The 26924-nt window shown below is 41.3% G+C and overlaps 1 protein-coding gene across 1 annotated transcript in view; it reads left to right on the forward strand.

The window, feature by feature from the left end:
* The window catches only part of TPO (thyroid peroxidase), a 235949-nt gene that overhangs the window by 184496 nt on the left and 24529 nt on the right, over window positions 1-26924 (forward strand). The window contains exons 12-13 of the mRNA XM_075557175.1: window positions 1352-1522; window positions 13832-13963. Coding sequence (XP_075413290.1) covers window positions 1352-1522; window positions 13832-13963 — 303 coding nt within the window. The remainder of the gene's footprint in view (window positions 1-1351; window positions 1523-13831; window positions 13964-26924) is intronic.

The raw sequence follows: 26924 nt of genomic DNA on the forward strand, positions 1-26924 counted from the left end.
CACATGTGTTTATTGGCCAGGTTGGCACAATAAACGAACTACCGTAATGGTGTATATTTTTAAAGGATCACTTTGGATGCAGGTTAAAGTCCACTAGAGGCATGGGAGAGCACAGGTGAAATCAGAAAGGAGAGTTCAGGGTTATCGCACAGTTATTCCATAGTTGAGATGGTGATGGCTGGACCCCAAATGGTAGCTGTAGAAGTAGTGAGCAGTGGCCAAATTATAGACATGTTTTGAAAACAGACTCAGTATGATTTATTATTCATTAAATATGAATGTGGCCCAAAGTGAGTAGTCATAACTCTCAGGTTCATCCTGAAAAAAGTGGACAAGTAGATTTCTAGTTATTGAAAAAGTTCATTTTTGAAGAAAATAAGTATGGAACAGAAGATTAAGGTTTTATTGTGTATTTGTTAGGTTTTAGTTACCTATTACGTATTTCATGGAAAGCTGGAATTAAAAGATAATATAATTGTTCCACAACATTTTCAAGCCCCCTCAAACCATCTATAGAACTTGTATTCTGTGCCAAGAAACTGAAAGAAAGCACCTGGGGAGTGAATGCAGAAAGGAGAAGTGGGATTGAAAACTGAACCCATCTACCCAGGTGGAGTTTGAGGTAGGGTGGTAAAGAGTTAGTAAAGACACCAAAATGGAACTCCAGTGAGCTGGAAGGAAGCTGGCGGCTTGCCTGTTCTAGGGAATTTAACTGGAGAAACCCTGTTAAGAAGAATGGAATACCGCTAGTCCTGGAATGCTTTTAAAGCAAAAAATATAGTTATTGTGGCGTTCACTCATACTCATGGTGACCCCCTGTGTGTGAGACCAGAACTCGGCTCCACAGGTTTTCAATGACTGATTTTTCACAAATTCTCTTTCGAAATAATGGACCGCGATTGCAGCATCATTGAGGCACCTCTGGTTAGACGGAACCCTTCAGCCTGTCCACTGGTGGCTGCACCATTTATTGGGCCTACTAAAGTAAAGGAGACATAAGAAGTATTAATCACATTTATCAGCAATGAAGCTATTGTTAACCTTATTAATATCCAATCCTTGTTCAATTGGGAGTAAAACCCCGATAGGGGCTGATTTGTGAGACAGTAGGAAGAGAAGGATTTGAGTGAAGTACTTACAAGTATCTCAGCAAGGTGTGCTGTAAGAAAGCGGCTAGAGATTGATTAAAAGAGAACTAAGTGTGCTTGGCAAGTTAAAGAAAAGGAGCCCATCAAGGGAGACACTTGCTGAAGCAGCATTCTTGGGAAGCCAAGGAGGGATGGGATATAATCCTCAAGGAGGAAATGAATGGGTGCATTTTAATGTAGTTTGACTTCTCAACCCTACGTAGATGTAGCATGCGCTTTGCCCGCTAATGTGGACGACGGGGACTTTGTGCGCTGTGACGCATCTGGAAAGCATGCCTTGGTGTATTCCTGCCGTCATGGATACGAGCTTCACGGACAAGAACAAATCACGTGCACAGACAAAGGATGGGATTTCCAGCCTCCCACTTGTAAAGGTCAGTTATCTACAGAAACGCGTATTTTTTAACAAGTGATTTTTTTTAACATTTTATTAGGGACTCATACAACTCTTATCACAATCCATACATATACATACACCAATTGTATAAAGCACATCCATACATTCCCTGCCCCAATCATTCTCAAGGCATTTGCTCTCCACTTAAGCCCCTTGCATCAGGTCCTCTTTTTTTTCCCCCTCCCTCCCTTTCCCCCCCTCCCTCATGTGCCCTTGGTAATTTATGCATCGTTATTTTGTCATACCTTGCCAAAACTTCCGAGCATAATTATATCACCAGGAATGGCTTTGGTCATGGAAATCAATTATTCCCTCATGTGGCAGTTACATATTTTTTGCCAATTTGAGCAAAGGGGGTGGAGTCTAGCCTGTCAATCAGGTCATAGCCAATGAGGCCTCTGCGTTGGCATGGCCTTACCCTGAGGATTCTGGGAACTCCTGTCTTCCTCTCTGGAGACAGGACCCACTCTTCCTGCAAGACATTACTGTTGACAAGTCACATGGAGCTATGCTGATGGAGCCAGAGTCCTGGAACTGGAGGGGCCACATGGAGACCCACACCAGCGCTGAGATGCTTCCACCACTGGATCCACAAGACTTTCCACCCACATCTTCCTGCATTTGGCATCATTGCACCTGTTGCATGAGTCTGAAGAGGAATTTATAAACTGGTATGGGACACATGGGCTAATATCAGGCTTATGGACTTCATGTGGACTGGGCCAGGATGTTTTTCTAATAGACAATTACTCTTTGATATAAAGCTCATTCTTATACACACATATGAGTCTCCCTAGATTTGTTTCTCTAATCTACCTGGACTAACATACCTTATTAATTAACTATGTCCCCAAACTGGCATCTGTCTAGATAATGAAACTTGATTGAAGTTTCAAAGTAGGTATCATCAAGTAGGACTGCAAGATGAAGTAGTGTAGACGTGAAAGGGAAAAAGAAGTAACATTTAGAGGAGATTTGCAGTAAATAACTTTTAGAGCCAATTTCTGAGCTGAAACAAAGCATAAAAATGTTTTCCACTCCTATCAGTTTCCTAGGGATGCTGTAAGAAACTCCCACAAATTAAGTGGCTTATAACAACAGAGATGTATTGGCTCAGAGTTCTGAGCTAGAAGCCCCAATTTCAGATGCGAGCAGGACCTTGTTATAGCTGAAGGTTTTCAGGGAAGATTCGTTCGAATCTCACTCAGCTTGGATAGTTAGGAATCCTTTGACTTTCCGATGCTTCTTCAACATGCCGCTTATGCACCTTCTGACGATATTCCTTGCCTGACTGCCTCTTTTATAAGGAGTCACTTAGACTGGGTTATGAGCCATCCTACTCCAATATGACCGCTTGATAACTGCTAACATCTTTAAAGACCTGTTTCCAACTAAGGTCAAGTCCACAGTTACCAGGGTTATGTATTTAAGCTGTCCTTTGTAGCTTTGTGGGGACACAAGGCAATCCATAACACATTCTAAGAATTTTGACATTAAGATCTGACAACATGCCCTTGCCCTCTTAAGTTGATTTCCAAGCCCATTTTTTTTCATCCTCGGTTTCAGGATTTGTTTGGTACAGCAGCTAGTGTCGCCTAACTAGTCCAGATAAAAAAATAAAACTAATGCAAATATCTTTTAAAACATGGCATTGACTCAGGTGACGGGCAGTGAAGAAATTGATATGAGAAGCAGGAAACATGATTACCCAGCTGGGCAACAAAGGAAACATGCATTTAAATCTACTTTCAATGACTTAAAGGAATACCATTTGCCTGCCAAGATTGGATTTCTATTCATTCAGCAGTTTGGAATCAGAAATAGACCATAGTATATGCAACTTGTTCTGATCTACATTTAAGTATGGTATTAGAAGAAAGAGATAAATGCATGCAAGACGTTAGCTAACTGCTAACAGAAATCAAAACAAATAGATGGAGTTATTATATATATATATTTTTAATGATTGCAAGATCAACTTCTTCTAGACTTGGAATTGTAGGAAATGAGACTGGGACAGGCAGCACCGAAAGATCCATTCAGACTTAATCCTACAGCAACTACCAGAAGCCGACGATCAACTGTAACTCACTGTGGAGCCTCAGTATCAGAGTAGAGGTGTTCTCTAGGAGGTTTTAAATAATTGAGCCTGTTGTTGTTATTGTTGTCTTTTTTTTTTAGACTTAACCTTCCTTCCCCTGACTATGCACGAATCTCTCACTTGGTAGCCAGAAGGTTAACTGTTTGCACTGTCCAGGGACTCCTTTACATTCAGCTAATTTTAGATGAAGATAGAATAGATGAGAAAGCAAAGAAATAAAGTTAGCTGGCTTGGGACTTATATCTAGGACATGATTTTAAGGGCCATTAATAGCACATGAAACCCATTGGAAACAAATAGAGCAGAAGCCTGTTAGATATGTGAAGGCCTTTATTGCTGAAATATCTACAAACCTGAATTGGAAAAGCTTTTTGTCAAAATCTTCAGATGACCATAATTCCCCAGTAATAAGTGGGCTAAATATTCCCCACACCGATTTTTAACCTGGTTGTGAATAATAATAGGCAAAGAAAATCTGCCAAGAATTTGAAGACAAGGATAAAGAGAACAATGGTCAAGGGCATTCCTCCAAGAGCTTCACTTATCAGAAATCTGAATTTTCAGGAACCAACTGCTGTGCCAATTGTGGCAACATCTGTGTGCGTTCGTTACTGCTCCTGACTCCCGTTTTTATCACTCCTCATGATTGCGTTCAGGAGCGCGTCCTTCAGTGGAAAACAGAGCAAACCTGGAAGTTTGGGGCTTTTTAAGCTTAGTGGCTGGGCTCACTGTATCCAAGTTTCCATGATTAATGTTGGCAGCACAACCAAGCAATTGGTGGTGTTTGCTTCAGGGTTTAGTGCATTGCCTGTTTTATATTAATAAGCCTTCATATAGTATCCCCTTCACTTGTGCAGCTTACATATTTTTGCCTGAATGTCTAGATATTGTGTATATATATATATATATATGTAGGCTTTTGTTTTGGGTATTTATGATTCAAATGCTCTATTCCCAGGGATATGTGTGGTACAAAAAAAAAAGAGTAAGAGTTAAGAAGTACACAAGTATAGGAAAATTCCATACATCCTCTATACCGTCTGCACTGACCTACCTATCATCCTCGGAACGCCCTGTGACTTTCAGGCCTGTAAGACATTACGTACACAAGTTACTATATCTGGAATAGCTTCCCTGCCGCCTGCAGATAGTTTAAAAATGCCATCAAAATCAACCCTTTAATTCAGAAGGTTTTTTTTTCACAATCCTCTCCTTTCACCCTATCCTTTCAAGGGTTTTCCATCCTCCATACAACAACCATTGTGACCCTCTCTTAATAGCAACTCATTGCCCCATAAAGATTCTCTCTCAGCTTTCAAATACGTATTGTAAATTTGATCCCATATGGACTGGTGTTAAAATAGTGCAAGGCTTAGACAGGCAGGCTGACTTTAAGAAGCGTAGAGGGGATGCCCAGTCTGGTTTTGCAACCTGCAACCAGGAATAGGTATTAGTCCCTTCTGTGAGCCAGTGTTACATAGGAACCAAGACCATTCCCCCACATGTACGGCAGCCATCTGCACAGTCTTGCCAACAGACCAGCCAGGGAAGCGTCAACTGGGAGCTTGTCATAGATGTAAGCTCTCAGGCTCCTCACAAACCACTTAGAATCTGGACTTTGTTCATGATTTTGTGTCTATTAGAGTTTGGGAAGCCCTGTTGACTAACCCCAAGTGCCTCCTTCTCTATTGCCGCTGACGGGCTTCATTCGGGCTTTCATCCCCCTGTGCCTCCTCCTGTCTCTGTTTGCTCATCTACAAATGCATCCTCTTCATGACTCCTGCAGAATCCAACTCTGGTTATGTTATTGCATGAAAAAAAAAAAAAAAGAAGAAAACCAACTCTTCCACAGCTATACATTTACACTGGGAAACTGTTAAAAGCCTTAGTAAATAGTCTAGAACTTTTGGGGCCCATTTCTTTCTCACCTTCCTTGGTGCAGCGCCTGTCATTCGTCACCACCCCCGCCCCCCTATTTCAATCACAGTTCTGTCCTCAGACCTGGTGCATTCTCTGGGCCTGGAAACTCCCTCTCCCTCCGTCTAAGGAATATGCCGCCCACTAACCATGCGGAGTGCTTCTTCTCTGCCAGGTGGTCTTTAACCAGGCTTCCACTGCAATTCCTTCCACGAAAGATGGAGAACTCATCACTGCTATTTTGGTCTTTCAGAATTTCTCAGCTTCTGGGTGGGTGTGTGTTTTCAAATGGGAAGTGAGAATGGAAATGATGGCTACCTCAGTTATTGTTCATTTAAGTTAATTAAGAAATGCACAGTGCATAAAACAAGGTGCACACTAACATAGTCAGTGTCTAAATAATGGCCATTACTACCTTACAAATCTATCCCCTATTGTGCAGTATGTGAACTGGTCATAAAGAATAAATTGAATGCATTCATTCAACAGATATTTATCGAGTGTCAAATCCTGCTCTGTGCTGTCGGATGTAGATGTGTCATGAAGGAATGACAGCAGCATCCCAACAGAATAAATGAAACAATAAACAGTTTTGAAAAGCGGCCATGATTGCCCTCTAAACCTTTATTTCTTCACCACCTGAAGATTTAGAAAGCGCCCACTTGAGTATTTCACTTTCAGTTAAAAAACATTAAGGGGACTCGGTGTATAATTTTATCAGAAGAACTTTTAATGACAAGGGAACTAAAACCTCCACTGCCATATGCCGTCAAGTCCATTCTGACTCCCAGCGACCCTGTAGCACAGGGCACCATGACCCCTGTGGGTTTCCAGGACTGCAGCTCTTTGCAGGGCTGGGGCATGGGGGTGGGCAGTAGAAAGCTTTGCCTTTCTCCCACAGAGCAGCTGGGGGTTTCAAATTGCTGGCCATATGGTTAGCAGACTAAGATGTCATTACCCCACCACCACAGCTTCTATATTTGCAAAAAAAACAACAACTTAGAAATGATTGAACTATTGAATTGTATGATACTTGATTATATACCAAGGAAACTATTTACACAGAAAAATATCAAACTTGCTGCCAACTCATCGTGATCCTGTAGGAGGGGGTAGTCTGCCCAGTAGGTTTCCAAGACTGTAACTGTTTGCATTAGAAAGCCTTGTCTTTTCCCCCAGAGTGGCTGGTAGTTTTGAAATATTGACCTTGTGGCTCACAGCCCAAAGCATCACCACAGCAACAGGGCTCCTATATACCAGAGAAAAATAGCTCTTTGGGATTTCCAAGGTCGTAAATTTCTATGGGAGCAGACAGCCTCATATCTCTCTCACAGAGCAGCTGATAGGTTTGAACTATAGACTTTGTGGATAGCAGTATAACTCACCGCACTATCAGGGCCCCTTGACAAGACCACTGCTACACTGCATATGCTGCCTATATCACATGCTATCATATTTTGTACTTAATAATTAGTTTTGCTAGTCTCCAGCAAATGTAGTTCCGCAAACATTGTGTGTGTGTGTGCATGTGTTTTGTAGCTTGGGGGGGTTTTGTTTTGTTTTTCCCTTGAATGTTCTTCCAATATAAGCCAAGGATGGGTGCCAAGTGTATATAATTGATAAGCGAAGCAAAGAAAATAAGTAAATAAACACATGAAAGGTTTGTTGTCTTACCAGTGATAAGTGAAACGCTAATGAGCATTATGTTACATTTAGTTATCATTTACAAGGACTATAGTAGCCAATGATGTTGAGAATATTGGGAAAATGATATGCAGGAATATATTGTTGAAATACATGTAAATCTTTGCTTTTTATGGGAAAATTTTATGACAGTATATAAAGATATATGCATCCCAATGTATGCTGCGACCCTGTGACAAATAAAGGAAGAAACTAAATGTCCATGTACAAGGGGCAATGTCCTAACTTATGGGAAATACATGCTGCAAACTATTATACTTAATTTTTAAAATAAACAAGTAAGTTGTTGTCATGGGCTCAAGTCCAAGGCGTAGGAGCCCCTTGTGCGTGCAAGTAGAATTGTGCTCCACAATTTCAGTGCCTAGGTTTTCTTGTCTTTTTTTTCCATTTTAAAAATACTAATGTACTATTATGAAAGGCCCTGGCAATTTTCAACCTAGATGAAAGGAATACATTTCTGGGAACCTCGTGCTGTCTACCCAAATCAACACAGACTGGCGTTCTCCATTTGCTTTTAGCGACTCTCTGTTTATGAGCGGGTTTCAGAGCCTCTCCTGATACACACGCTGGTCTTTCACTTCTTTCCCCTCTTTTCAATGACTTCTTGCTTTCATGTATGATATTTTTATTGTAATACATCATTTTATTGGGTGCTCCTCCACCTCTTATCACAATCTATACATCTATTATATCAAGCACATTTGTACATATGTTGCCATCATCATTTCCATAGCATATTCTTTTTACTTGAGTCCTTGGTATCAACTCTTTTTCCCCTCCCTGCCCTCCCCTCCCACTCGTGTGAACCCTTGATCATTTATGAAGTATTTTTATTTTCATCTCTTATACCATTTTCAAAGTAGATCGCTAGGCTTCTTCGGAAGCACCTTCCAGTGAACTCTACCCTCTGTTAGCTTAACGGCCAACCGTGTTAACTGCACCAGGCGCTGACTCCACGAACTGTGTATATTTGCCAGCGGAGCCCCAGTGGCATTGTTCATGCATCGGGGTGCTAGCTGGAACATCACCAGCTGGAACTCACCGGCCGCTCTATGGAGAAATCTGAGGCTTTTTGTTCCCATAGACATCACACCCACAAAACCCCGAGAGAACAGTTCTACGCTGCCCCGGAGCATAACCGTGAGACAGAATTGACCCAACGGCAGAGGGTATGTTGACTGAAATACTACTATGCATACTCTGTCCCTAAGTAAAATGTCCGTTACTGAGCAATGTATAAATGAACCCCATTTAGATTTTCTAAAGTGGTGACATTCATTTTTGTTTTCATGGTTCCTAAATGTTTTTGTGAACATCAGGAGAGGTGAGTCAGTACAGAAACACTTGTCAATGTTGGCTATCTCAGCAGAGAGAGATGAGAAAGCAAAGGAGAGGAGATTAACTTTTTTTATTGACACATCTCTGTGTTCTCTAGATATTAAATTGTAATATTTTAAGTATAAAGCTCACTGAGGGAAGACTCATGGCATAAATGCATTCATTTTTGTATGCAAAAATTTTTCCATATCTTTGTCATACACTAGAAATTTCTAAATCAAGCATTACTAAAACAAAATCAACTCTTAAATACACTAGAGGAGAAACTCTTTGTTTCTGTGGTAAATTAATGTGCACGTAAGTACTCAAACTGATCCTCAATGAAATCAGCTTTTCAACGTGTCTGTGGCTGCAGAAAAGAAAGCTTTGAGCTTAATTGAATATTTAATACAGAAAATCAAGTGAGATTTGCTGTTCTCTTCTCTATTCAAATCCTACTTAGCCCCTAAAATCCATCTACATAAAAATCTGATGGAGGAAAAATCTGCCTAATGAATTGTAATAAGCCTCTCTTGACTGCTTTAAAGTTGTGAATTCAAAATAGATAAAAAGCTATGTGTCTGTGACTTTTTACACAAAGCTATTGTCAAGAGGTTGTGTAATAAATGAATACAAATAAATGTTTCCCTGTCTATTCGGGAAAATAAGATTTGCAATCAGCACAAACTTGTTTAGGGAGATGGGAACATCTGTCCAGATGGTTGGAACTAGCTGAGGAGATTTGAGGATGCAGTCTGTTGCCCTTCTTGAAGAACAAAGCAATCAGGCCAGGTAAGCCGAGCATTGGCCTTTGCACAAATTCACGCAGGAATTGGGAGATTTTGCAGGCTTCTCTTTTGTAAGAAGCATTATTCCGTGGTATCACTAGGGAGTACAGGGGCTGCAGACCTCACTGCTTCACATTGTCAGAAGGGGAGACGGCAAAATCACCCGAGGGTTCTCAGTGATAGAAGCAGCATCACAGGGGAGCCGGCTACCTAGACAGTGGGCTGTCTAGGGTGACTTCCCCCATCGTCCAGTGTGGTAACCTTCAACCACAACCCCCGTAAGCCCCAAAGGTGTAATACAGCACCTGCCATTAGACCAGCGGTCTCAACCTGTGGGCTGCTACCCTTTGGGGGCCAAACGGCCCTTTCACAGGGGTCACCAAATTCCTAACAGTAGCAAAATGACAGTGATGAAATAGCAACAAAAATAATTTTTTAGTTGGGGGGGTCACCACAATGTGAATTTTGCTCTAACTGACCCCACCACAGCGGGGTAAAACGCTGCTAAGGGCTTTCAACAGAGCAGCAAGGGGAGCAAAGCAATGAAGTCCCCAGGAAATACTAAAAATAGACTCTGGGAAAACACTCCTAAAGGTCCACAAACAAACCTGCAACTCTTTATAGGCTTTTTTTTGTCGTTGGTTTTTTGTTGTTGTTTTGTTTTGCTCTGTCCTGTTTTTGTGCTTATTACTGTTTCTGTATGTGTATCAAGATAAGATAGGCGGGATAAATAATCCAGGGGAGAAAACAATGGGGTTGATGGTTCCGGGGAAGCACAGGAGAGGGGGAGGCAGAGGAAAGGTAGTGGGTGTTAACAAACCCAGAGACAAGGGAATAACAAGCGATCTAAAATTAATGGCAAGGAGGGTATAGGATGCCTGGTAGGGCTAGATCAAGGGCAATGTAGCTGAGAGGAATTACTGAAACCCAAATGAAGGCTAAACATGATAGTGGGACAAGAGGAAAGTAAAAGGAAATAGAGGAAAGAACTAGGAGTCAAAGGGCATTTATAGAGGTCTAAATACAGGCATGTACATATATAAATATATTTACATATAACGATAGGGAAATAGATCTATGTACATATATTTATATGCTTAGTACCAAGGCAGCAAACAGACATCGGGCCTCTACTCAGGTACTCCCTCAATGCAAGAACACTTTATTCTAATAACCTGGCATTCTGTGATGCTCACCTTCCCAGCACATTTGCTGAAGACAAAATGGATGTATAGCAAATGTGGTAAACAAAGTTGATGATGTCTGGCTATCAAAAGATATAGTGTCTGGGGTCTTAAAGGCTTGAAGACAAACAAGCTGCCATCTAGCTGAGAAGCAACAAAATCCACATGGTGGAAACATATCAGCCTGTGTGATCATGAGGTGTCCATGGGATCAGATAGCAGACATCAAAGACCCAGAACACAAAATCATGTCAATGTATATGAGAGGGAGTACGGAGTGGCGATCCAAAGCCCATCTGTAGGCAATTGTACATCCCCTTACAGAAGGGTCACAGGAAGAGATGAGTCAGTCGGGGTGCAGTAGAGCACCGATGAAACATACAACTTTCCTCTAATTCTTTAATGCTTCCTCTCCCCTTCTATCATGATCCCAATTCTACCTTGCAAATCTGGCTGGACCAGAGCATGTACACAGGTACAGATAAGAGCTGGAAACACAGGAAATCCAGGACAGGTGATCCTTTCAGGACCAATAATGAGAGTAGCGAAAACACAAGGGTGGGGAAGAAAGGAGGAGGTGGGAATCCTATCACAATGATCTACATATACCCCCCTCCCTGGGGGATGGACAACAGAAAAGTGGGTGAAGGGAGATGTCGGACAGTATAAGATATGACAAAATAATAATTTACAAATTATCAAAGGTTCATGAGGGAGGGGGAGCAAGGAGGGAGGGGGAAAAATGAGGAGCTGATACCAAGGGCTCAAGTAGAAATAAAATGTTTTGAAAATGATGATGGCAACAAATGTACAAATGTGCTTGCCACAATGGATGCATGTGTGTATTGTGATAAGGGCAATATGAGCCTCCAATAAAATGATTTTTTAAAAGACTTTGAAGACTAAGAATCTTTTCAAAAGCAAATAAGCCTCATCTTTCTCCCCAGGATCTGCTGGAGGATTTGAATCACTAAACCTGAAGTTAGCAGACCAGTCCTTTTCCCAATGCTCCCAGAACTCGCTACCCATGAGAACACTCACACACACACACACACACACACACACACACACACATTTAGTAACACGTTTATAAAATATGGTGATATAATATGTTGGATATTTCGTTTGATATTCAGTTGTTTTTAAAAACTGGTCAGAAAACAGACATTCAGAGAAACATTTTAAGTTATTTAGAAACCTGAGGAGGAGCAGATGCAGCACAATAGTCTGCATTTGCAGTTTGGTGAGTAGAGACCCAGGCAACTCTGGGGACATGTGTAACTGCACTCAGTTTCCCCGGGATTGGAAGTCCAGGTTCAAACACCTGGTTCAATAACTGTGTTGTAGCAACAACAATGAGCTAATCAAACAAACAAGTAAAAAGTAGCAAGAAGAGTAACATATTCACTGAAATAGAATCAAAGGAAGAAAACGTCACATCTCCTACATCAAATATTATTTGGGGGACACACTTCCTCTGTCTCCACCACCACCCTCATTTCCAGCTCACCTCCCTATTTTGCTCGCTTGACTCACTCTACTCATTGTTCTGCTCAGAGTGAGTAGCCGAGTATGAGCCGAGGTACCTCATTATTACCTGGGAAACCAGAAACACTGATCGACTCGAGTATAAGCCTAGGGTGGAAAATGCAGAAGCTATTGGTGAGTTTCAATAATCAAAACAAATGAAAATAAAATTACTAAAAATTGAGACATCAGTGTGGTAATGCATTTAAATATTTATTTTAAATAAAAAGCATAAATAAAAGGACAAGTCATTTAACATTAGTAAACCAGCACCGGAAGTGGAAAATAGGTCAACAAACACAATAAGGTATCAACAATGATACCTTAAGAGGACTATTCCCTGAGCTCAATCAGCAACCAAGCTCAAATGTAAAGAGTTAAAATCCTTCAAACCTGGATTCCTCATCATCATCTGTATCCCAATGCAGAGCTTCAGCTGGTGTGAGGTCATCATAGATGCTGTCCTCACTGAGATCACTGTCATCACCATCACTGCTGTCATTTTCATACAAAGCGCAGTCTTCACTGCCATCCATAGCATTACTAATACTACATTTCTGGAAGGCACGTCGCACCATGTCTTCTGGAATGTCTTCCCATGCATCTCGAACCCACTTTGCTACTAACTCTATGTCAGGTTTCATGAGATTTCCTCCTTTTGTTAGTCGCGCTTGACCAGATCAGATCCATTCATGCCACTGACCCGTGTATAAGCTGAACCCAGTTTTTCAGCACATTTTTGTGCTGAAAACCTCGGCTTATACACGAGTATGTACAGTAGTTGAACTCTTTCAGGGAGATCCTCGGACACTCCAAGTCTGGATGAGGTGTCTCCTGCACTCTTCACCCAAAACTAAACTAAACTTACTACTTACTACCCTTGAGCTGATGCCAACTCATAGGCATCCGCGAGGACAGGACAGAACTGTTGCTGCGTGTTTCTGAGATTGCAATTCTTTACGGGAGTAGAAAGCCTCATCTTTCTCCCAATGAGCTGCTGGTCGTTTCGAACTGCTGAGCTCCACCCAGCATGCAACCACTAAGCCACCAGAGTTCCCACACCCTTCACAGAATTTTGCAAATAGCTTATTTTATTCTTTCATGCTTACCCAGGAAGAAAAACCCATATCTGTTTATCGATTATTACATCCATGGGCACTCGATACTAGACATATGATTTGAATAAAATCATAGCAAATGCATTATAATATCAATTGTCACTGGAATTTCATAAACAACAGTTGCTTCTTAGGGAATTCAGCAAGAAAAACAAAACCTACGAACACAGCTTAAGCGGGTGTTTGAAAGGTTGTACAATCTCAAATCTTAGATGGCAAGAGATCTGGGATTGGGGCTCTCTGCTCGAGAGAACCAGTGTGAGCAAGAAGTACTGGGACCAGAGACAACATGAAAGGCTCAGAATGTACAATTTGTGACACTAGTTGGAAATTAAGAGCTTTGCAGAAAAGTCCACTAATTGGAATCAGCTGGCCAAGCGTATTGCACCAAGGGACACTCCCACACATATGTCCTTTTCTACGCTGTAAGAAGATCAAGGAAGATGCCACACAAAGTGAAGGTGCTCTTGTGCTTCTTTCTAGATAAAGGATAGCACTAAGGAAATCGTTATTGACTTCTTTGTGGAGAGGGGCTTATCCAAAATGGAAATGCTGGCAGCCTGTGTGTGAAATTAGAAAAGTTTCTTTTCCCCCTGGAACATTGTGATGGTTCCTGTGTTGTCTGTGCAGATATTAATGAATGCAACGATTCAATGGACCCTCCCTGCCATCCCTCCGCTACCTGCAGGAACACGAAGGGCAGCTTCCAGTGCCTCTGTACGGACCCCTACGTCCTAGGAGATGACGAAAGGACCTGTGTGGGTAAGCGCTCCCCCCCGCCCCCCCCCCCCGTCTCTTCCCTTACGCCAGATGCTCCTGTTTGTTCCTAAAATAATATAAAGTTTCATGTGGTCAATGACCATTGGCCTCCTGATTTGGGCTGAAGGTGATCTATAGGAAGAGATGATGTATTGCATATTCCAAAATCATGGCTCTCTGAAGAGCTTTGTTCTGGTTGCATATTGTAAATAGAGTTGTAATGAGGCACACAGAAGTGCCCACCTGGCCCAGGGGTTACATAGTGGGCTGCAAACCACAGGCTATCAGTTCAAAGCCATCAGCCATTCCAAGGGAGAAAGACAAGTCATTCTGTTCCCCTAAAGGGCTACGGTTTCAGACACCCACAGGGGCACATCTACCCTGTCAGATAGGGTTGTTAGAAGTCAGAATTGACTCAGTGGCAGTGATTTTGAATTTTGAGTACCATGCTAACCAAAGCCTCACAAATGGAACAATAAATAATAATCATGATCAATGAGAATATTGAGATTGTCAAGGATTTCATTATTACTGAATCCACAATCTGCACCCAAAGAAGCAATTGTAAAGAAACCACATAGTATATACCATGAGACAAGTCTGCTGCAGAAAGCAAATATATTATTTTGAGAATGGGGGTGTGCCTACCAAAGCCATGGGCTTTTCTGTCACTTCGTGTGCATGTGAAAACTGGGCAACAAATAAGAAAGACCTAAGGAGAATTGATACATTTGACTTACCATGCTGGGGAAGGATACTGACCTTCAGGAAGAAGAAGGATATGGCCTTCAAGAAGAAAAAGCAAAGCTGTCTTGGAAGAAGTACAGCTCACATGTTTCTTAGAATTGAAGATGGTGAGTCTTTTCCTCTTGCACTTTGGACATGTTATAGGGAAGAACCAGCCCTTGAAGTAGGGTATTATGCTTGGTGAAGTAGAGGGTGCAACAGAAAAAGAAAGATGCCTGATGTAATGGATTAGCACAGCGGCTGCAAGGAGTTCACTCATAGCAATGATTGCCAGGATGATGCAGGACCAGTAGTGTGGCCTCTTTCTTAATGAAGTCTATGCATATGCAAATCTTGTTTTAATAGGTCCCAGTCATCTATTTTGTCACCTGTGCTTCCTCCATTTTATTTCATAGATATCTATGCCCTGTAGTGGGGCCCTACATTTTCCCCAGTTTTTCATTCATGATCTTCTTAGCTCTGGGGTTTAAAGTTAGATCTTGGATCCATCTTGAGTTTGTTCTTGTCCGTGGTGTGAGTTAGAGATCCTTTTACAATTGTGTCTAGATAGAAATCCAATTTGTAGCACCACTTGCTGAAGAGGCTGCCTCTTTCCCATGTAATGTTTTGGGTCCTTTGTCTAGGATCAGTTGTCTGCAGGCGTCTGGCTTTGTCTCTGGGGTCTCTAGTCTGTCCATTGGTCTAGTGCACCATCCACTGTACCAAGACCAGGCTGGTCTCACTCCTGTGGCTGTGCTTTAAGGTCGCGGAGTGAGAAGCTTCGTATTTTGCACTTCCTTTTGAGAGGGTCCATTTTCTTATGGTGTGTATCTTCCCTCTTTATGCAAAGCCAGTGATTGGTTTTCTCTCTTTAAAGTGAGATGAGAATTGCATTCTATGTGTAGATTACATTGGGTAGCATTGATATGTTCACAATGTCAGCCCTTCCTATCCATGTACATGGGATCATCTTTTGGAGGTCCCTTGTTGGTTTCTTGTAGGAGTGTTCTGTAGTTTCCTTCGTACAGTCTTCTGTTTGTCTGGTTAGGTTAAGCACTAAGTTTTTCATCTTCGGTGCAGCTATTATAAATGGTATTTCCCTCTCAATTCTTTTTCAGATCTCTCTTTGTTAGTATAAAAATCTCAAACTCACTGCCATTGAGTCAACTCCAACCAATAGCAACCCTGCGAACAGAACAGCACTGCCGCTGTGGGTTTCTGAGACTGTAGATCTGTACAGACCATGAAACCTCACCTTTGTCCTGCAGAGAGGCTATTGGGTTCGAATCTTTGACCTTGCAGACTAATGGAGAACACCACAAGTGTTCCATTTTTGTCCATTAACTTTGTGTCCTATCATCTTGCCCAGTCTTTTGATTGTTCTCAACAAATTTTTTATCAGGTCTTTGGGATTTTCTATGTGTAAAATTATATCATCTATAAACAGTGATAATTTCCATGCCTCTTTTCCCCTTTGGGTTCCTCTGATTTCTTTCTGCTGCCTAACAACTCTGGCTAAGACTTCTGGCGGGCATGATGTTGAACAAGAGTGGTAAAATGGGGCATCATTACCTGGCTCCCTCTCTCAGCAAGGACACATCCAGTTTTTCCCCAATGAGCAAGATTGGTTTCATTGTGTTGAGAAATTTTCTTTCTATTCTTATTGTGTTTTATCAGGAAAGGGTGTTGGTCTGGTGGTTCATTTCTGAAAGGTCAAATAAACACACAAGGGGCAGTTCTACTCTGTAAGTTTCCATCATTCAAAATTGACAGTGGGCAACCAAGAATACATGGTTTATACATTCATTCAGAAATAATTCATCAGTTACCAGGCCCTGCACTAAATCATAGGATTACAGATGTGAGTCAAAACTGACACAGACAACCTAGCATGGAATTTAGAATGTAGAAGGGGAGGGAGGCATCAATTCATAATCAGAAATTTAAAATTGAATCACTATGGCAAGAACCATAAGTAGGAGACACAGAAATAGTGGGTCAACCTCCTGAGGAAGTTTAAGGGATACTTTCTTGAGGAAACGAGGCTTGAGCTAAGCGCTGAAAGACGGACGGGGTGTCAGAGAATGAGTGCGGTTTCAGACAGAGTGAATAGCAGGTGCAAAGGCTCTGTAGTAAAAGGGCACTTGATGATCAAAAGGAAGTGGCAGAGGGTCAGTTTAGCTAAGAAGAAAACATTTCACCAGAGAAAGTAAGTTAATATGGACAATATGAAACAGGTCCTTTCAACCCAGGTTAGAGACATTTTCTCGTTTATATAAATAACCGCAATAATCCATTCAGAGGTTTAAAGTTGATTATTCAGAGTCGAGGAGTCACACCTCTCATTTGCATTCTAAGAAATTACTCTCACTGCAGTGTGGATAAGGAGTCACTTAGGGAAGTGGGGAGTTTATTTGTTACATTAAGCCAGGCAAGTGATTTGTCTATTGCTTGGTTAATATGAAAAAAATGATGGTTAGTATGAAAAAAAACTTTTAATAAAGTACTGACAAATATGTAGGAGTTTATGATGAATTTGGATGAATAATAAGGGACAGGACAATGTCAGGCAGCCACCTTATGTGATCTGATCAGTAGTTAATGAGTTAGGCAGTGAGTTGAACCTGACTGGGTTTGGGATAAAGAGCATAGTTTGTGTGTATCAGTGTTTAAAAAAGAATAATTAAAATTGACTCAATTTAATAACAGGGATTGAACATATATATGAGAGAGATTAAAGAAAAACGAGTGTTAAGGAGAAAGTATAATCATTGGGGATGGAATTCCATTGGAGCAGAAAGGCCAAGTACCCCACGTGACCAACAATATGGGGAGAGACATTAGACAGGTTTGTTCAAGGGTACCTTTATAAGGCCCGCTACAGAGACCCAGAGACTGTTTTTTCCTAGTTTTGGATACGAATTTTATAGAGCTTATCCACCAGAATGGAACTAAAGTCTGTACAAAACCAAACGTTTGTTACTATAACTTCTGCACCACAATTGAAATCCAAAGGGATTTTTAAAAACAGTCAACTCAATCAAAATCCATTCCTTCAGACCAATAGCTTCTTGGAAGCTACAATAACACTTAAATGTGGGTAAGACTTGAATGCAGACATTTGGCTGGTTGGAAAGCTAATTAAACTCCCAACTGGCTAAAATTGAATTATAAAAAGGCAAAACGGTGTTTTCCACCGAGATACAGGTCACTGGAACGCCCACACTGGACAGCTGTTAAGAGTATTACTGTCCAGTCCCGAGATTACATCCAGACCCCCTTTAGACAGACTTCTGGTGTCCTTTCTTCCCAATCAGAGACTTGTGGATGTGTGGAAGGACCCCACCAGCAGCAGTGGAAGCCCTGAGAAGCGAGTCCAACTCTTCATCTCCTCGGAGAGCAAGTTACAAGTGATGAGGGCGTGTTCGCTTTCCCGTCAGGTCTTTTGATGCATTCCCTGCCAGTTCAGGGGCCTCTGCGGTGCGGTGCTGCAGTCGGGCGGCACTGTACCGAGGACACAGCGGCAGTCTGTCCACAAGTCCATGGCTGGTGGCCCTTGATTGCAGGTTTCCATTGGGAACGTCACGCCGACTCTCTGTGCGCAGGAACCGCCTTTGTCTTGGACTTGACGAGTCCTTCCCAGCGTTATCCACAGCCATTTCAAAGTCCGCTGGATTACAAGCAAGGCAGAGGAAGGGCTAAATCAAACACTAGTGAGATCCCAACACCGACTCCAACGCACCGCGCTTCAAACTGCCCCGGAACTTTTATTAAACAAAAATAGCAACGTGTGAAGCTATTGTTTCTCAACACATCTTCCATCTAGGTCTGTCGATTTCTGACGGTGGTCTTTCCATTTTGCTAACCCTTTGCTGAAGAGTGCTGTGCTCTTCGATTCACGCCACTTTAAAACAGAGTTTTCCATTTGGGAGATTATCCTTTTGAAATAGTCTTAGCGCTTGAGGATCTAAAGAGAAATCTGAGTAAGATCAGGGTTTACGGCAAACATGATAAGGTTTCCAAAAACTTTCTTTTTTTCATGAGAGCCCTTGCTATCCTAGAGAAATAAACAGGTTAATTGTGAGGATGAAGAAAAAAATTCCTTGGCATCATTTTCCTGACCATTTTCATATGGGACAGTTTCTTTTTTCTTAAAACTTCAAATCCTTCAAGAAAATATATCAAGGGTGACATTGGGATCTTCCCCCCCCCCAAAAAAAAAGACCGCCGTAACCGTCTAAGCTGACTTCTTTGCTTGGTTCATCTTTTAGGTCTTCCCCAAAATGGACCATCTGAAAACTATTGCTTTAAAGTGGGACAGCATTCCTGTAAACTTGTTGAAAAGTGTCAAGTATTTTTGGAAGATGTCTACTTGAGTTTTGTTTAAAATGAGCCCTGCTCTTGAATTTTCTCCCCCACGGTACACGAAAAATATATCCTTTTCGTTGTTGTTTTGAGGGTGCTCTAAGAAGACAAGTATATTTTTTAATAAAATCCATCTACATGGAATGTAATTTTATTACTATAATGTTTTCCTGCTTAGAGGTGTAGCGTAATCGATAAGGGGAAGGAAATTGTTTTGAGATTTCTCCTTCTTTTCTCTATTTCTTGCTATGGCTACTTAGCATCACAGTGTAGCAGCTAAGATGCCAGAAACTTTGACAAAATGAGTGACTAGCTAGGACTGGCTGCGATGAAAACTCGGCCAGTGCTTCCAGCACTAGCAGACGAAGCCACATGATGTGAGGCCCCGTGGTTGCTGTGTTACAATGACAGCTCTGCCCAGAGCACATTACAAGTTCAAAAGCAAATCAGCATAGAGGCTTAGTCTTGTAGGAATACTGACCCTTATACACTGGGTTTACAGAAAATGGAAGACAAGTATATTACTAAGAGAATTGGTCTGCAGCCATCCACGATCTTAGAAGCATATCTAAACACATAGTGTTTGAGATAAACCCATGCATGTATGAACCGGAGTCCGTGAAGTGATTTAATTTTACTTCTACTTTGTACAACTATTATTAGAAGATCCTGCAGTTTCCCCTGGATAATTTCAGGGAAAAGCTGCAGCCAGGGCCATCTTCTATAAGGGAAAGAAACGAGAGAAAGTTCAAGGTTGGACAAGAATAGAGGATTCTGGGGGAAAACAGCAACACTTTTCTTCTCTCTGCCATCTAATATGATACTACGTTCCCCCAAGGCACTTTATGTTCATTCTACCTCCCAATCAGCTAGAGCTCAAGAAAAGGAAACCCTTACCTAAAAGATGAAACTATTCCAATCATTTTGGAAAGAATTGTTATCCTTTTGCATAAAACCACTTATGTTTTTGTTACATGACATTTACATGAGAAATAAGCTCTCCCACCATCATCTCTTTGCTTGTCCTGGACTAGAGCAACTGAAAATGCTCCACTGACAGTTACAAGAACCTCACTTGCTTCCCCATCACCAGGCCCCACACTGCCTTCCTCCTCTCCACCCTCCAGGACCTCAGTGATTGGGCAGGACTTCTTCACTGTGGCTCTCTCCTCCCCACGGTCTTTCTCGGTGAATCCCTGGGGAGAAGAACTGAAGACCTCAATGTCCCTGGAACTGGGTTTAAAGACCCTCAACTACTCCAATACCTCTTCTGAGATATTTCAGTTAGTCTATATTTGCAGCATATTTCATACATAGTCCATCTCCTTCACATTTATGTGACTGTGATTCTATCTGTCTCAAAAGATGATAAGCCATTTGTAGGACATAAAATCCAGCAAACAGCAGAGAGCCAGGCACAAAACTGTTGTTAGGGACCATCGAGTTGGTTCCTACTCAAAGTAGGAACAAAAACATAACAAAACATCCTCACATTGTCCTTATCTTTGAGCCTATTGATATAGCCACTGCATAAATAAATCTTGTCAAAGATCTTCCTCTTTCCTGCTGGCCCTCTGTCCTACCAAGCATGATGCTCTTCTCCATAGACTAGTCTCTCCTGATAACATGTCTAAAATACTGAAACCAACTCTCAGCACTTTTACCTCTAAGGACCATTGGGAGTGTACTTCTTGCAAGATAGGTCAGTGTGATCTGGTGACAGTCCACAGTACCATCAATAATCAATGCAATTAAAATGCATTGATTTTTCTTTTGTCTTTCTTATTCAATGTCCAGTCTTCCCGTGCATATGATGCTGTGCTGTTAAGTGCCATCAAGTTAGCTTGGACCCATAGTGGTCCTGTGCACAACCGCATGAAGCTCTGCCCAGTCCTGTGCCATCCTTACAAACATTCCTATGCTTGAGCCCATTGTTGGAGTCAGTGCCAATCCATCTCCTTCAGGACCTTTCTCATTTTGCTGCCCATCTCCAAACGCCCGACAGCATGTCCAAAGTATGCAAGATGATGTCTCACACCCTTGCCTCTAAGGAGCACTCTGGCTGGACGTCTTGGTTTGTCCTTTCAGCAGTCCATGGTACTTTCAGTGTTCTTCTCCAGCAGGACCATTCAAAGACATCGATTCTTCTTCAGTCTTTTTTTATTCAATGTCTAATTTTCACTTGCATATGGGCCAATTCAAAATACCATTTCTTGTATCAGTTGGACCTTAGTTCTCAAAGTTACATCCTTGCTTTTCTACCCTTAAAGAGGTCATGTGCATGGAAGGTGCCCGAAGACACCATGGTCTTCACTTAATCCTCAAAGTGAAATCCTTAACCTTCAACACGTTAAAGATATCCTGTGCAGCAAATTCACAAAAGCAATGGATCCGTTGATATCTTGATTGCTGCCCCCGTGGGCACTGATTGTGGATCACAGCAAGTTAAAATCATTGTCACCTTCAACAGTTTCTTCATTTGTTGTACTTTTATCTATTTGCCAAGTTGTGAGGATTTTGGTTTTGTTCACATTGAGTTGTAATTCATACAGAAGGCTGTAATGCCTGATTTTCATCAGCAGGAGATTCAAGTCTTCCTCACATAAGCAAGCAAAGTTTTGTTATCTGCACATTGTAGGTTGTTAATAAACTTTTGTCCAAACCTGATGCTGTGTTCTTTATGTAATCCAGCTTTTCTGACTGCTCAGCATGCAGATGGAATCATTCTGGTCAGAGGTACACACCTGATACACACCTTTCTAGTTTTAAACCATGCAGTATTCTCTTGTTATGTTTCCATAACTGCCTCTTGATCCATATATGAATTCTGCCTGAGCAAAATGTAGTGTTCTGGAATCCCGATTCTTCTCAAGGTTATCTATAGGTTTTATAATCCACATAGTGTAATGCCCTTGATAGTCAATAAAACACAAGTAAACATAGCTCTAGTATTCTATGCTTTCAGCCAAAATCCATCGGACTTCAATAATGTGTTCCTCAGACATATGCTCTTTTGAATCCAACCTCAACCTCCAACAGCTCCTTGTCAATATACTACTGAACTTTTGTTGGATGATCTGCAACAAAATTTTCATTACCTATGATATTGATGATATTGTTCTGTATGTTGAGCGTTCTGTTGGGTTGCTTTTCATTGGAATGAAGCCATCAGTTGGCCAAGGAGCTGTCGTCCAAATTCCCTGGCATAGACAAGTCAGTACTTCCAGTGCTTCGTCAGTTTGTTGACACATGTCAAAGGGTGTTTCATCAATTCTCAGAACCTTGTTTTTGGCTAATGCTTTGAATGTCGCTTGGACTTCTTTCAGTATTAATGGTTCTTGCTCTTGAACCTCTTGAAATGTTGGAATGTCACCTGCTTCCTTTTGATTCAGTGACTTCCTTTGTCATTCAGTATTTTTCCCTTCGACTCTTTCAATATTGAAACTCCAGTCTCAATTTTTTCTCCAGTTTTTTGTTTAAAATATGCTAAGTTGCGTTCTTTCTTTTTGTTTTTCTAACTCTCAGTCTTTTCACATCACATTATAATCTTTGACTTTGTCCTCCTGAGCTATTTTGAAATTTTCTGTTCAGCTCTTTGACTTCACCATTTCTTCCATTTGCCTGATGAAGAGAAAAATTCAGAGTTTGTTCTGACATTCACATTTTTTTCTTTATGCATGGTGTTTTATTATTTTTAAAAATGTATTATTATTGGGAAGTAATATATATAGCATATGAGTTCATAGTTCAATCACATCAAGCAGTATTTTACAATTGCTACCACAATCAGTTTCCAAGCATTCTCTTTTTCCTGGACTCATTGACATCGTCTCCATTTTATAACCCCGACCACCACTGCACCTCTCCATCCTCAAATTCTTATTCTACTTTTTGTCCCTACAAGTTAATCAATCCTGTGTTTCATATAGCAAAACCCAAAAATATATAACACATATATTTACCCCACTAACATGAGAACTGTGAGATACACCCTAATACGAACAAATAAAAATACAAAAATGCAGATAATGTTGAAAACCGGATCAAACCCAGCATACATCAGACGGGGAAACAACTGACTAAGTTTTTACTGGCATTCTCTTTCATCTTTTCTTTCATTCCTGTGTTTGTAATGGTCTTTTGCTTCCATCGTAGATGATTTTCTTGGTGCTATCTCACAGCTCATCATGACTTCTTGAAGTAGTTAATTTATGTGCCAACCTGGCCGATATACACGTGAGGTTAATTGAAGGGCAGAGGGATAAATGGCTTGGTGAGCCTCGCCTTTCTAGTTCTTGGGTCTCTTGCTTTCTGATGGTTGGACCAGGGTGTAGCTAGCTGCCTTAGCAGTTCCCTGCTTCAGCTTGCAAAGCTGACTTCCTGCAAAATATCCCCGAGGAGAAGCCACATGGACCTACCCCGATGCGTGCTGCAGTAGCCGTGTGGAGACCCCTGCCAGCGCTGAGATACTTACACACTGCCTCGACTTTCCTCCTGCAGTCAGCATCATTGCTGATGGAGGAGGACTTTGTGGATTGGTGTTGGAGATATGGGTTGATGGGTTAATGTTGGACTTGTGGACTTGGGCAGCCCTGGGTTGGGATATATTCTTGATGCACACATAATCTTTATATAAAACTCTCCCTTATACATGAGTTTCTGTGGGTTTGTTTCTTTAAAGTACCCAGACTAATACACTTCTGTCACTAGTGTTCAAGACAGCAGATCTGTTCATGAGATATCCTCAAAATTCAGGTGGGATAGACACAGGTAGAATTTAGTCTCGTGTACTTCTTTAACTTCAACCTGAACTTATATAAGAGCAAGTAATAGTCTGTTCCATAGTTGATCCCTGGCCTACTTTTAACTGCTGATACTGTGCTTCTCCATTCTTCCTTCCCGTGGATGGAATCAATTGGATTTCTGTGTATTCCATCTGGAGAAGTCCAACAACACTACTTGTATGTTGAAAAAAATTTCTATGAACAAGTCACTGAGCTTGAAAAATTTTACCATGTGATCTCCAGCTTCATTTCTATCACCAAGACCATATTTTCCAAGTACTATTCTTTCTCTTTGTCTCCAATTTTTTCATTCCAATAGTCAGTGAGTTTCTATGCATCTTGATTGCATAGTTGGTCAATTGAAAACTGAAGACTGTGGTAGAATTCTGCAGTTTCTGCAAGAATAGCTTTAGTATTTGGTGTGTAAATTTGACTAACAGTTGTGTTGACTAGATTTCCTTGTATTATAGATATTATCCTATTTAGCAGCCCTGTACTTCACATTAGATTTTGAAATGATCTTTTTGATGATGACTACAAAGCCATTCCTCTTGAATCTGTGGTTCTTGGCACAGTAAACCATAAGACTTTCTGATTGAAAACAGCCTGCCCTATCCATTTCAGCTCACTAAGGCCTAGGATATGTGTTACATTTCAATTTTAACAACTTCCAATTTTCCGAGCTTTATTCTTTGTTTATTCCAAATTCCTAGTTGATGTTTGCAGTTGTTTCTTCTCATTTTGAGTCATGCTGCATCAGAAAATTGGGGTCCTACAGGCTTTACTCTATTCACATGATTGTGGTCAGCTCTACTTGAAACAGCAGCTCTTCTTCAGTCATATGAGGGGGTACCCCCCACCCCCGAAACAGAAAAACTTCCCCTGGGCAGAGCTTTCGTATGTGCATTTTTCCTGCTAGCCAAGCATTGGGCAACTCACTCTGAATTAGCACATCCAGCGGCATCATCTAGGAAGATGCTCTCTGGTCACAGTGAATTTGTTAATAAAAGCAGTCTCTCTCAAACCTCATTTTATGTGTTGGCCAAATAGAAATGTTGCAAAAACTGTTGTGATGTTGAACAAAGTTTACAAGGAGAACACTAAGGGAAAAACTCAAGTGCACAAGCGATATTCTCATTTCAAAAAGGGGAAAATGTAGATTGATGGCAAGCCTTATTCTGTACATCCTATCCGTCAACTTCCCAAACAGTCGAAAATGCCGACAAAATTCATGCACTTGTGCTTGAAGACCAAAAAACAGATCATTGAAGCGATGGGGAAGTGATCTGCAGGATCTGGAAGCTCAGGTCAGTGCATTTTGACAGAAGGTTTGGGAATGAGAAGGGTTGCTGCAACATGTGTGCCTCGGGTTCTGACTGATGAGGAAAAGAAGCATCTAGTGGGCACCTGCTCTTTCCATCTGATTGAAAGAACAGCTCAAAGCATCCCAGACATTTTGCCCAAAGTCATTGCTGGTGACGAGACGTGTGCTATTCCTATGACCCCAAAAGGAAACATCAATCATACCAGTGGAAGACGCCATAGTCTCTCAAAAAATCTTGTCAGGTGAAATCAAAGATCAAGATGATGCTCATTAGTTTCTGTTTTTGTTTTCATGTGAGAGGGATAGTGCATTTGGAGTTTTTTTTTTCCCACAGGTCAGACTGTTAATAAAGCTTTCATTTAGAAGTTTTAAAAAGATTGAGTAACAGTGTGCGACAAAAAAAAAGGCCTGATTTATGGCTGACTGATTTCGTCAGCACAACAATGCACCTGCTCATGCAGCCTTCTCAGTACACCAGTTTTGGGCAAAAAAAAAAACCCAGCATGCCTCTCTTGCCCCACACCCTTACTCACCTGACCTCCCTCCTTGCAACTTCTTTTTGTTTCTGCAAATGAAGAGGGACATGAAAGGACAGTGATTTAATGGCTTAGAAGGGGTGAAGGATAAATGAGGGAGGTGCTGTCAATCAACCAAACAGATGAGTTTCAAACATGTTTCCATGAATGGAATCGCAGATTTGACAATGTATTAGGTTTGATGCAGAGTACTTGGAAGGTGATAGGTTGTTTTGTGAAAAAGAAAAGAAATGCATAACTTTGGGGAAAAAATCTGTTTGGGGGGCAAGATTTGGTATCATCTTGCATTTTTAGTGCCTTTCAACCTGAGTGGCTAACCTCCTGGCGCTATCTCTGGCAATGTTATACTTCTGTTCGTGATGTTTTCATTATTTAGCAATGTGTCACGGCTATCCATAAGGTTTTCAGTGGCTAATCCTTCTAAAATGGGCATCTTATGCCAAAGTGACAGACAGGCATGGAGGCATGGCATAGTGATCAGCAAATAGAAAAATTAGTAAAATGAAAGTAGAAATTAGAACTAAGCTGCATGGTTACAATTCCAGAAACACTTTTTAAAAACTTTTTATTTTATTGGGGACTCTTACAACTCTTATCATAATCCATACATGTATCCATTGTGTCAAGCACATCTGTACATCTGTTGACATCATCTTTTTCAAAATATTTTCTTTCTACTTGAGCTCTTAGTATCAACTCCTCATTTTTTCCTCCCCTCGCCCCTCCAAGTTCCCTTGATAATTTATCATTTTTTTTCAAGTCTTAAACCAACTGCTGTCTCTTTCACCCACTTTTCTGCTGTCAAACCCCCTGGGAGGGGGGGGTCATATGTCGATTATTGTGATCGGTTCCACCTAAATCCCCACCCCCTTCCCTTACCCTCCTAGTATTGCTGCTCCCTTTATTGGTCCTGAGGGGTTTGCTCTGGATTCCCTGTGTTGCAAGCTCTTACCTGTACCAGCATACATGCTCTTATCTCACCAGAGTTGTAAGATAGAGTTGGGGTCATGATAGTGGGGGGTGCGGTGGTGGGGGCATTAAAGAACTAGAGGAAGGTTATGTGTTTCATCTGTGCTATACTACACCCTGACTGGCTCATTTCTTCCTTGTGGCCCTTCTGACAGCGGGTATCCAAGTGACTACTGGTGGACTTTGGCTCTCCACTCTGCCCTCCCCCCCCCTTGTTCAACTAAAATCACTGATATGATTTTTGTTTGTTTGTTTTGTTT

This window comes from Tenrec ecaudatus, chromosome 8 (genome assembly GCF_050624435.1).
Source record: "Tenrec ecaudatus isolate mTenEca1 chromosome 8, mTenEca1.hap1, whole genome shotgun sequence".
NCBI lineage: Eukaryota > Metazoa > Chordata > Mammalia > Afrosoricida > Tenrecidae > Tenrec > Tenrec ecaudatus.